Source organism: Rhinolophus sinicus, chromosome 1, assembly GCF_057876585.1.
Source record: "Rhinolophus sinicus isolate RSI-liver-muscle chromosome 1, RSI-T2T, whole genome shotgun sequence".
In the NCBI taxonomy this organism is placed as follows: Eukaryota; Metazoa; Chordata; class Mammalia; order Chiroptera; family Rhinolophidae; genus Rhinolophus; species Rhinolophus sinicus.
In genome coordinates, this window is record NC_142501.1 from 93,667,512 (window position 1) to 93,680,260 (window position 12,749).

The following is a 12,749-nucleotide window of genomic DNA, read 5'->3' on the forward strand; positions in this document are numbered from 1 at the left end:
CACTGGCCCATGTGGGAATCGAACTGGCAGCCTTCAGCGTTAGGAGCATGGAGCGGTTGCCTGAGCCACTGGGCTGACCCGACATTTTTAATTTTAATTAAGTCTAGCTTACAAGTTCTTTTTTTCACGGATAATGCCTTTGGTGTTTTATCTGGAAAGTAATTACCGGGAGGACAACCAAGATGGTGTAGTAGGTAAATGCTGCGTTTACCTTCTCTCACAACCACATCAAAGTTACACCGTAATTTACAAAACAACCATTATTGAGAATCGCCTAAAATCAAATTGAACTGAAGCCTTTCAACTAAGGACACGCAGAAGAAGCCACCTTCAGACTGGTAGGAAGGTCAGAGACGTGGCGTGGGCTGGTCCCCCACCCATGTGTGACCATTAAAGATCGGGAGGGCTATTTAAGCTGTGGTGGTCCCCCCACCCCCCAGATGAGCGAGAGATTCCCAGCTCCACTCCAGCCCAGGATTCCAGTGCCAGGGAGAAAGGTCCCCATAATTTTTGATTGTGAAAACCAGTGGAGATTGTGACTGAGTGAGACAGTGCAGCTGTACTCACAGGCGCTCCTCTTAAAGGAACTGCGTGTGGACTTACCAGCGGAATCACTCACTCTGAGCTCCAGTGCTGGGGCAGCAGCTGGAAAGGTGGCAGGGACAAATAGTGGGGAACTGAGCTGTCTGGCTTGGGATAGGGAATGGAGAGGCGTCTTTCTCCTGGATGGGGGAGCTGGTGGAGCTGGTTGAAGCCATTGTTTCTTTGTTGAGCCCTCACCCTTCCCAGAGTACAAACACAGGCGACCACAATTTCTGAGTCTCTGCAGTTTGTTCACTGCCCTGGCAATTTGAAACCTGGCCCCACCCAACTTTCCGGCACGCCCAGGCTGTTTTCAGTGGCTTTTTCATGCAGACCGCCTGCCTTGGCTCAAGCTGCAGACTTTCCTAAGGTCTCTCAAAGGTTTGCTGAAGCCATACAAGCAGCATCTGGCTTGAGTGTGTCCTGTACATCAGGCTGGGCAGCCCTAAGCCAACACTAGCGGCATCTGGCGTTTGTTCGTGGCGTGGCCTCTCAAGATGCTTCCAAGCACAGCAGAGGCAGCAGCCATCTGCAGATTTCTTTTTGGCTCCTGCTGGGTGGCCTCAGGTGGGGCACCGGCTGTGGCTGAACTTGACCTACGGTGGATCCCCTCCAACGTGGTCCTGGGACTGGCGCCCCCAGTGGCCTACTTCAGAATGAACTGGAGCATCACCCAGCCACTTCCAAATACAACACATGCAAGTGGCATATTGGGCAGGCACCAGTGTCCTGCTGAGGCAAATCTTATTCCGTAGGATCAGCCCCTGCACAACAACTCTTCCCCTGTAGTCAAGGCCAGTCCTCACAACCAGTCAGCCCAAGGGTCAGTCTCTCCCATTGATGTGCAATTATCAACCAAGGCTCAACTACAAGAGGAGGGTACACACAACCCACACAAGGGACACACCTGGAGCACGTGGCTCAGGTGACCAGAAAGACTGCGCCACTGAGCCCCACAGCACACCTACTACGTAAGGTCACTCTACTAAGACCGGAAGACATAGCATCCCTATGAAATACAAAGAAACAAACACAAGGAGGCAGCCAAAATGGGGAGACAAACGTGTCTCAAATAAAAGAACAGAACAAAGCTCTAGAAAAAGAACTAAACAAAATGGAGATAAGCAGTCTATCAGATGTAGAGTTCCAAACACTGGTTATAAGAATGCTCAGTGATCTCAGGGAGAACTTAAACAGAGAGATAAGCTTAAAAATGGAGATGAAAACCATGAAAAAGAACTAGTCAGAAATAAAGGATACAGTAATTGAAAATGAAGAATATGTTACAGGGAATCAACAGTAGATTGGATGAAGCAGAGGATCCAACCAGTAATGTAGAAGATAAGGTAGCAGAAAACAGTGACCACAGGCGGCCACAATTCCTGAGTCTCTGCAGTTTGTTCACTGCCCTGGCAATTTGAAACCTGGCCCCACCCAACTTTCGGGCACACCCAGGCTGTTTTCAGTCTGGTTGGCCAGAACAGCAAAATGAAAAAAGAATCCAGAAAATTGAGGAGCGTTTAAGGGGCCTCTGGGACAATATCAAGCGTACCAACATTTGCATTATAGGGGTACCAGAAGGAGAAGGGAGAGAGCAAGGAATTGAAAACCTATTTGAAGAAATAATGACAGAAAACTTCCCAAACCTGGTGAAGGAAATAGACATACAAGCTCTAGAAACACAGAGTCCCAAACAAGATAAACCCAAAGAGGCCCACATCAAGACACATCATAATTAAAATGCCAAAGGTTAAATACAAAGAAAAGCAGCAAGAGAAAAGCAGTTAATTACCTACAAGGGAGCCCCCATAAGACTGGCAGCTGATTTCTCAACAGGAACTTTGCAGGCAAGAAGGGAGTGGCAGGAAGTATTCCAAGTGATGAAAAGCAAGGACATACAACCAAGATTGCTCTACCCAGTAAGGCTGTCATTTAGAATTGAAGGACAGATAAGGAGCTTCCCAGACAAGATAAAGCTGAAGGAGTTCATCACCGCCAAACTGATATCACAAGGAATCTCAGAGGGACTTCTTTAAGATGGGAGGGGGATTAAGGATGGGTGAAAGCGGAAGGGATTAAGAAGTACAAGTTGGTTGTTACACAGTAGTCATGGGGATGTAGGGTACAGCATAAGGAATGTAGTCAGTAGTATTGTAATAAGGTATGGTGCCAGATAGGTACCTGATCTATCAGGGTGATAGATGGGAATGGGGTTAGGGGCAGGGTGAAAAAGGTGAAGGCATTAAGACTTGTAGCGGGCCAGCCGCCACAAGTCGAACGGTTCCTGACAAGGGGAGTGGGAATGAAAAAAGACACTCATACATATGATGATGGCGATCGCGGACTTCAGTGATCCTGAAGATGCTGAGTTTATTCTGTCCCCAGAATTTATACCTTCTGTGGACGTGCAGTTTAACAAGCACAAAAATGCATTACCTAGTTAACAGTAAATCTTTAACTTTAACACAGGAGACACAAAATTTACTGAAACTCCCAAAAGTAATTATCTTATCAATTGCCCTGATAGGCATCAGCCTTCTGTTCTGGGAACTGGCCACTCCCACCACATTCCTGAGCAGCATGCAAGCACTCTCCAGATGCAGGCAGAGACAATTGCTTCAGGGGGAGGAAATAGGTTAAGTATAAACCGAGCCATTCTGTTAAGGCTTTAAAGTTAACTGCAACCATGGCTCCCCACAAAGAAATACAAAGTGGTAGTTAATACAGTATGGGGAATAGAATCAACAATGTTGTAAAGATCATGTAAGGTGCCAGATGGGCACGCGACTTGTCGGGGGGTTATGTCATAGACTGTGTAGATGCCTGATCAATGTACTATACACCTGAAGAGCTGAAGTAGAATAATATTGAATGTCAACAATAACTAAATATATAGGTATGTGTAGTCATGGGATGTGGAGTAGAACATAGGGAAGATAGTCGATGGTATTGTAACAGCTAAATAAGATGTAGCTTGGGGGGTGGGTTATCACGTAATGAGGGGTTTAAATGGCTAACTAGTACATTGCTTTGTGCACCTGAAACTAATTTAAAAAAATAAATTAAAAAAAAAATCATTACTGAAACCAAGGTCATCTAGGTTTTCTCCTATGTTATCTTCTAGGAGTTTTATAGTTTTGCATTTCATATTTAGGTCTATGACTCATTTTGAGTTAATATTTGTAAAGAGTATAAGGTCTGTGTGTAGATTCTTTTTTTTTTTAATTTGGATGTCCAGTTGTTTTAGCACCATTTTCTGAAAAGGCTATCTTTTCTCCACTTTATTGCCTTTGCTACTTTGTCAAAGATCAATTGACTGTATTTATGTGGGTTTATATTCTGGGCTCTCTGTTATATTCCAATGATCTATTTGTATATATTTTTACCAATAACATAATGTCTTGATTATTCCAGCTTTATAATAAGTCTAGAAGTCAGGTAGTGTCAATCTTCCAACTTTGTTCTTCTTAAATATAATGTTGGCTATTCTTGGTCTTTTATCTTTCCATATAAACTTTAGAATCAGTTTGTCAGTATTCATAAAAAAGCTTGCTGGGATTTTCATTGGGATTCCATTAATTCATTAGATCAAGTTGGGAAGAACTGGCATCTTAACCATATTGCGTCTATTGAGTTATATCCATGAACATGGAATGCTTTTCCATTTATTTAGTTCTTTGATTTCTTTCATCAGCTTTGTAGTTTTCCTCATATAGATCTTGTACCTATTTTGTTAGATTTATGTCTATGTATTTCATTTTTTTGAGGTGCTTATGTAAATGGTATTGTGTTTTTAATTTCAAGTTTCACTTGTTCATCACTGATATTAAGGAAGGTGATTGACTTTTGTATATTAACCTTGTATCGTGTAACCTTGCTATCATTCCTTATTAGTTTCAGATTTTTTCTGTCCATTCTTTCAGATTGCCTACATAGACAGTGATGTCATCTGTGAACAAGACAGTTTTATTTATTCCTTTCAAATCTGTATACATTTTATTTCCTTGTCTTGTTACAATTTCTAGGATATTTAGTGTGATGTTGAAAAGTAGTGGTAAGGGGACATTCTTGTCTTGTTCTGATCTTCTAGGGAAACTTCTAGGTTCTCACCATTAAGCATGATGTTAGCTGTAGGTTTTTTGTAGAAACTTTATCAAGTTGAGGAAGTTCCCCTTAAGTCCTATTCACTGAAAGTTTTTAATCATGATTAGATGTTAGTTTTGTCAAATGCTTGTCTGCATCTATTGATATGATTTGTGATTTTTCTTCTGTAGCCTGTTGGTGTGATGGGTTACATTAATTGATTTTTGAATGGTGAACCCGCCTTGCATACCTTGGATAAGTCCCACTTGGTATATATTTCTTTTTGTACATTTTTGGATTCTATTTGCTAATATCTTGTTGAGAATTTTTAATCTATGTTCATGAGAGATATTAATCAGTAGTTTTCTTGTAATATCTTTGTCTGATGTTGGAATTAGTGGAATGCTGGCCTCATAGAATGTGTTAGTGTGGGGACAGAGTCCCAGAGAGCAGTTTCCAGGTTCTCAGCCTCGCGTGGTGGGGGGTGCTGGCTCGGGTGGTGGTTGGCCATCAGCTGTAGCCGGTTGGCCAATTGGCTGCTGATGTAACTGCCATGACTGCGTTGGTTGGTTGGCTGGTTGGCAGGCAGAAAAGTGGATGGCGGATTGCGGGTCATGTGGATCCTACTTCATGTGTCTCGCCTGGCCTGCAGGGAGAATATAGTGGTATGACTCCCCTATCTATGGCTCCAATGGTGTTCCTTTTTGGCCTCACCATATCCTGCATTCTTATGTGGGGAGCGGGACCAAAGACCCCACATGATACCCTGCATGACAGTTAGGAAGTATTTCCTTTGTTTCTATCATCTGAAAGAGATTGTAGCAAATTGCTATAATTTCTTCTTTAAATTTTGGGTAGAATTCCCCAGTGAACCTATCTGGGCTTGGTGCTTTCTGTTTTGGAAGCTTATTAATTATTCACTCAATTTTTAAAGTAGAGGTAGGCCTATCCAGATTGTATATTTTTTCTTGTGTGAGTTTTGGCAGATTGTATCTTTTGCAGAATTGGTCCATTTCATCTAGGTTATAAAATTTGTGGGAATAGAGTTGTTCATTGTATTCCTTTATTATCCATGTTTTTTTTTTAATCTGCTTTTTTAGCCCCCCTTTTCTTCGCCTTCCCCCCCACTCCAGTTCAAGCCGTTGTTTCTCAGTCTAGTTGTGTAGGATACAGCTCCCTGGCCCATGTTGGTGGTATGAGCCTTGCAGGGGAGCCCCCCCCCCGCCAGCCCCCCCACTGAGGCACTTATCAATCGGCCACTCACAGCAGCTCACAGCAGCTCCTGCTGGCTGCCGGCCACTCACACTGGCTGCTGGGCGGCACACAGTAGCCCACGGCTGCACACACCAACCTCCGTCTGCTCACATCAGCCCAGCTCCAGGGAGAGCTGTTGTTCACAATCTTAGCTGTAGATTGCAGGGCGCAGCTCACTGGCCCATGTGGGAATTGAATCGGTGGCCTTCGGTGTTAGGAGCATGGCGCTCCAACCGCCTGAGCCACCGGGCCAGCCCCTTTATTATCCTTTTAATGTCCATGGAATCTGTAGTGATGTCTTGTCTTTGATTTCTGATATTAGTAATTTGTGTCCTCTCTTTTTTGCTTAGTTAGCCTGTCTAGAGGCTTATTAATTTTATTGATCTTCACCAAGAACCAGCTTTTGGTTTTGTTCATTTTCTCTATTGATATCTATTTTTGGTGTCATTTATTTCTGCTCTTATTTTTACTATCTTTTGCTTAATTTTTATTCTTAATTTTTTCTAGTTTATTAAGGAGAAAGCCTAGATAATTGATTTTGGACCTTTTTTCCTAGTATATGCATTCAGTGACATAGATTTCCCTTTAAGCATTGTTTTCACTGCCTCTCACCAATATTAATAAAGTTGTATTTTTATTTTTATTTAGTTCAAAATATTTTAAAATTTATCTTGAGATTTATTCTTTGATCCATGTATTATTTAGGAGTATATGGGTTTCGTTTTGTTAAGATTTTTATTAAAAAATATAGCTAACATACAACATTATATCAGTTTCAGTTGTACACCATAGTTGTTCAACATTTATATACCTAAAGGAGTGATCGCCATAAGTCCAGCAACTACGTGACACTGTACTGTGCTATCACAGTATTAATGACTGTATTCCCTGTGCGGTACATTACGCATCACTTATTTGTTTTATACCTGGAAATTTGAACCTCTTATTCCCCTTTACCTTCCACCCCTTTTTAAATTTTTCAATTACGGTTGCTATTCAATATTATTTTGTATTAATTTCAGGTGTACAGCATAGTGGTTAGACATTTCTATAATTTAAGAAGTGATCCCCCTGAATAGTCTAGTACCCTCCTGGCACTATACATAATTATTACCATGTTATTGACTACATTCCCTATGCTTACTTTACATCCATATGACTTGTAGCTACCTATTTGTACTTCTTAATCCTATCACCTTTTTCACCCGGCCCCCTAACCTCATCCCATCAGGCAACCATCAAAATGTTCTCTATCTATGAGTGTGTTTCTCTTCTGTTTGTTAATTTTGTTTATATTCCACATGTAACTAAAATCACATTGCATCTGTCTTTCTCTGTCTGACATACTCCACTAAGTACAATGCCCTTCAGGTCCATCCATGTTGTTGCAGATGTCAAGAACCCATTCCCTTCCATGGCTCAGCAATATTCCATTGTATGTACCACCTCCTCTTTATCCATTCATCCGTCGATGGATGCCCAGGCTGCCTCCACATCTTAGCTATTATAAATAATGCTGCAGTGAACATACAGATGAACACGTCCCATTGAAGTAGTGTTTTGGGTTTCTTCAGATAAATACCCAAAAGTGGGATTACTGGGTCCTTCTTTGTCTCTTGTTATAGCTTTTGTTTTAAAGTCTATTTTGTCTGGTATAAGTATTGCTACCCAGCTTTTTGTTTATTTTGTTTGTTTCCATTTTCATGAAATACCTTTTTCCTTCTCTTTACTTTCAGTCTGTGTGTGTCTTTCAATCTGACATATCTTGTAGGCAGCATATGTAAGTCATGTTTTCTTATCTATTCAGCCACCTTATCTTTTGAATGGAACATTTAATCCATTTACATTGAAAGTAATTGTTATAGATATATAGTTATTGCCAATTTATTATTCACATTTGTTATCTTTTTCTTCATCTTAAAAAAGTCCCTCTGACATTCCTTGTACTGGTTTGATGGTGATGAACTCCTTGAACTTTTTCTTAACTGGGAAGCTCTTTATCTTTCCTTCGATTTCAAATGCTAGCTTTGCTGGGTACAGTACTCTTGGTTGTAGGCCCTTGCTCTTCATCACTTTGAATGTTTCATGCCAATCCCTTCTGGCCTGCAAAGTTTCTATTGAGTAATCAACTAACAATCTTATGGGAGCTCCTCTATAAGTTACTAGTTGCCTTTCTCTTGCTGCTTTTAGGATTCTTTCTTTGTCTTTAACCTTTGCCATTTTAATTACAATGTGTCTTGGTGTGGGCCTGTTTGGGTTCATCTTGTTTGGGACTCTGTGCTTCCTGGACTTGTATGTCTGTTTCCTTCACCAGGTTAGGAACGTTTCCAGTCATTATTTTTTCAAATTGGTCCTCAATCCCTTGCTTTCTCTCTTCTCTTTCTGGTACCCCTATGATGTGAATGTTGTTAGGCTTGATGTTGTCCCAGAGGTCTCTTAAACTATCCTCTATTTTTATTATTATTTTTTCCTTTTGTTCTGATTGGGTGTTTTCTATTACCTTGTCTTCCAAATCACTGATTCAATCCTCTGCTTCATTTAGTCTGCTGGCGATTCTTTCCAGTGCATTCTTCCTTTCAGTTATTGTATTCTTCACTTCTGACTGGTTCTTTTTTATGGTTTTTATATCTTTTTTCTTGCTTGCTATCTCTTTGTTGAAGTTCTCACTAAGTTCTTTGAGCATCCTTATAACCAGTTTTTTGAACTCTGTATCTGATAGATGGTTTGCCTCCATTCATTTAGTTATTTTTCTGGAGTTTTGTCCTATTCTTTCATTTGGGACATATTTCTTTGTTTTCTCATTTTGGCTGCCTCTCTGTGTTTGTTTCTATGTATTAGGTAGATCTTCTACACCTCCCAGTCTTGCCAAGTCACCTTGTATAGTATATGCCCTGTGGGATCCAATGTCACAATTTCCCTGGTCACCTGTGCTGGGTGCTCCAGGAGTGTTTCTTGTGTGTGTTGTGTGTGGCCTCCTGTTATATTTGAGCCTTGATTGCTATTGGCACGTCAGTTGGTGGGACTGACTGGCTGTGGGGTTTGGCCATGTCCACTGCCTATGGGCTGCTGTGGGGCGGGGGGCTTACCACATGGAGTGGGATTCACCCCAACAGGCTCTTGTGCCTATTGAGACCGCCCTTTGGGTGTGTTACTTGTAGGGCTAATGAGATGGTGCTCTGCTATAGTCTGGAGCCAACCTCCCAATCTCTTGGGAGGGGCTCCAGTGCAGACCCAGGTCAGCCACTACCTGTGACCTATCAGGGACTACCTGGTAGGAGCTACAACACAATCCACAATTGGTTGCTGCCTGCGCTGGACCTGGAGGCAAGTGGGAGGGGCCACGCTGTTAACTGAGGATGGCTGCCACCAGTACTGGGTCTGGTGTAGCTCTACAAAAACCCAGGACACACCAAGACCTGCTGCCAGTTGCTGGCTCCTGTAAGGTCAGCCACCGATAAAGCTTTGTGTTGTATGGAGTTGGGTGTGGCAGGGTCTCAGTGAGTTACCAGAGTGGAGCAAGCGGAGCTCACTCCACCAGTTCAGATTCAGATTTGGCCATGGGCATGGGGGACTGCTCAACACAGGATAGATAGCGTCCACCTACTGGCTACACAGGAGGACCCTACACAGGGAAAATGGCAGTTATCTTTCAGCCCTCACCCGAAGCCACACACCTCAGTCTGCCTGTGTATATCTCCGATGCCCCCCAAACCACTGTCCCTCTGCTTAAGTGGACATCTAGTTTTCCCACAGCCTTCCAGCCCACTCAGAATCCCCACTATTTTTCACAGCCAGATGTTGTGGGGGCACGAGTACTCAGTGCTGGGGAGTCTGGTGTGGGGCAGGGGTCCCTTACACATCTGTTGGGAACCTCTGTGGCTGAGATATGCCTCCCAGTTTTCATCCGCCACATGGAGGTTTGGGGCCAGGCCGTTTTGCATCTCTGTCCTTCTTACCAGTCTCAGCGTGGCTTGTTTATATCCTTAGTCATGAAACGTTTGTTCAGCTAGACTTCAGATGGTTTTCCAAGTTGATTGTTCTATAATTTAGTTGTAATTTTGATGTGTTCATGGAATGAGGCAAACACAGCATTTATCTACTCTGCTATGTTGGATTGTTTTCTAGAAGTATATTTTTAATCTTTAAGTATTTTGGAGGTTTCCAGCTATCTTTCTGTTATTGATTTCCAGTTGTATTTCACTGTGGTCTGAGAGTAGACATTGTATGATTTCTACTCTTTATCTTTCTCTTGCTTTTCCTTAAGAAGCAGAATGACTGAGTATTGTGTACTGCTGTCTAACTGCATGGCCTTAGATGAATCATCTTCCTGTATAGTCTTCAGATTATTTATAAACTTTAGTTTACTAATGAAATCATTAATAGTGTCTGCTCATTTTACAATGAGTTTGTGAAGATTAATTAATGTCTATAATGTAAAAAGAGATTAGTTTTCAATATACAATAAACCTTAATTGATTGCATGTGATATGCTAGGCACTATGCTAGATGCTAGTATACAAAAGTGGAATAAAGTATATGTCCCGGTGTAGAATTAACTCCTGGTCATTTGCAGAACGTGAAGGATTCATGAGAGTCTACAAAGCAGGAGAGCAAGAAATGGTTTATTGAAAGTCAGCAGAGAGAGAGTTCTGTTTGGAAGAAAAATATTGGCAAAGGAATTTGCCAGGGTAGAATCCAATAGGGACAACTGCAGCAGGTTTCTGTTTAGCTTGAGTTTTATATTTTCTAAGCAGGATGTAGGGTGCTTGTCAGATTGCAAGGGTGCTGCCATTACAATTGTCTTCTCCTGGGAACTGTCCTGTTCCCATCTATGATGGATGCCAGATTACAGGGGTTGCTGTTGCAGAACTTTTGTGTTCCGACCTGTGACGGGTGTAAGGTGCTTGTCAGCTTACAGGGGCAGTGCTAGCCAGGGGAGTCAGAGCCAAGCCGTTAATTTTTAAGCTTGTTCCTGCTAACTCACAAGATCGCTCTTCTTAACTCTTTGCCTGTCCCATCTTTCTAGCTCACAAGCCTGCTCCTGGTAACTCTTTACTTGTCTCATCAGTATAGGCCCCACTTTTAAGCTCAGATCTGGTTGAGGAGACATAAATGTAAATAACCACATATAGCATATTACGTGCTGTGAGGTAGGTATGTTCAAAGTGTAGTAGGAAGAGAAAAGTAGGGAATGATTAATTGCAGTGCAATTAGAAATATAAATTCAATTAGGATCATGCATCTTAACTACAATTACCAATTAGCTTTTCAGGGCTAGAACCAGAGTATAACTTTGTATTACTGTTTATACTGGGATTAGAATTTCAAGATAGGCATGTTTGTTTTGTGTCTTCACCTTATTTTTTCACCCTGCCAGAGAGTAGTGATTTGAGAACAGGATTTGAAATTACAAGATTTGTTTGTGGCTCCAGCTCTACCAAATAGTCGTGTGTTTGGGGAGAATTCACTTAACTTCTCTGAGCTTCAGTTTCATCAGTTATAAATGGGAGGAATAGCTTCTCTAAATCACAAAAATAATGACGTAAAAGTATTTTGTGAAAATGTTCCATTTCAAAGTATTTTGTGAGAAGGTTCCATTTCAGGTACGTCTCTAAGAGTACTTTTTTCTCTCTTCTTAAGTCTGAAGTTTCCTTTGAGTTTTAATTCTGACTTACTTGCCTTGCAGCACAATTCGAGCACAAACTAGTTTGCATATTCTGATTCTCCCTGACTCTCCTTGCTCCCTCCTTCCCTCCTCCTCTTTCTCACTAACTTTCATTCCCTGGGATTGTGCTGCTACAGTAGAAGTAAGTCTGTCTCCTGAAAAGGGCAGTGGAAGTCCACCTGCTGTGGTAAGGCTTCTCTTTTTATTTTCTCCTATGTCATGTACTAAACTAAATACTTACTATGAAGGATTTAGTTTTATATTACATAAAAGATTGTTGGGGAAAATGTCATCTAATGTCTATCATAACATTTAAGTAGTTTGAATAAAATTAATTTTGACTTTTGGCTCTTTGACTTGAAGCTTTTTATTTCCATTTTAAGAATAGCAAACTTCAAGAAGTGTTTTGGAGTTTTGTTTTTTAAATCGAGGATAATTGAAGACTCTCTCTTGGGAACTTTTACGTAAGAATTTGTTAGAGCAGAGTTTTCATACTGGGAGGTGACACATAGTTTGTGATCTGAAATCAGTTAGGTGGGTTTTGCAATTTTTAGTGTAGTAACTGTAAATACTGTTTCATGAAATCTGTTTATTTTATATGTGTATATGGGTGTTTATTGCACTGTGTTCTAAAATGTATTTTTATGGGTCTTGGTCATCATATTAAGTGAAAAATTACTTCTAGAATTTCTTTCACATGCTCCATTTCTTATTTTAGGTTAATAGTAATCTAAGAGGCATTTGGTTGTTAGTATCCTATTTGAATGTAGAAAAGCAATTATCTGTTTTTATTTTTTTAGGGTGAATACTTAAGAGAGAGATATTGTATAAAGGCTGAGAAGTAATGATAAAGGTTTGTTGGCACATCTTAGGGGAGGTGAGTCCCTAGATTAATTTACCAATGAATACGGTCTGTGATGTTCTGACAAAGCATCTTCAGGTGGAAAAGTTAAATTTGTAGGAGCTCAGTTCGTTAGAAGCTATGACCCTGAAGGGGAACTACTGGTGGAAGTGGCAGAATAATTTGTAACCGATGTGAACAATAAAGAAAAAAACGAAGCAAAATGTAGTCAATATAGACATCATGAAGCAGCTACTGCATTTTTGAAATGGTCCTTTGAATGACCTCCAAGCTACTTGAACTTTGTTCCTATCACCAAAACCA

General features: G+C 41.1%; 1 protein-coding gene across 17 annotated transcripts in view; it reads left to right on the top strand.

Annotated features, from left to right (window-relative positions):
- BCL2L13 (BCL2 like 13) overlaps positions 1-12,749 on the top strand; it is a 100,794-nt gene that overhangs the window by 64,480 nt on the left and 23,565 nt on the right. For 3 of the 17 annotated variants that reach the window (XM_074325119.2, XM_074325118.2, XM_074325120.2), the window contains one exon: positions 11,606-11,771. The exons of 11 other annotated variants lie outside the window; for them this stretch is intronic. In XM_074325119.2, coding sequence (XP_074181220.2) covers positions 11,606-11,771 — 166 coding nt within the window. Of the gene's footprint in view, positions 1-11,605; positions 11,772-12,384; positions 12,462-12,749 lie in introns of those variants that run through there. 3 more of the 17 variants (XM_019757288.3, XM_074325116.2, XM_019757289.3) reach the window with 3 other exon arrangements.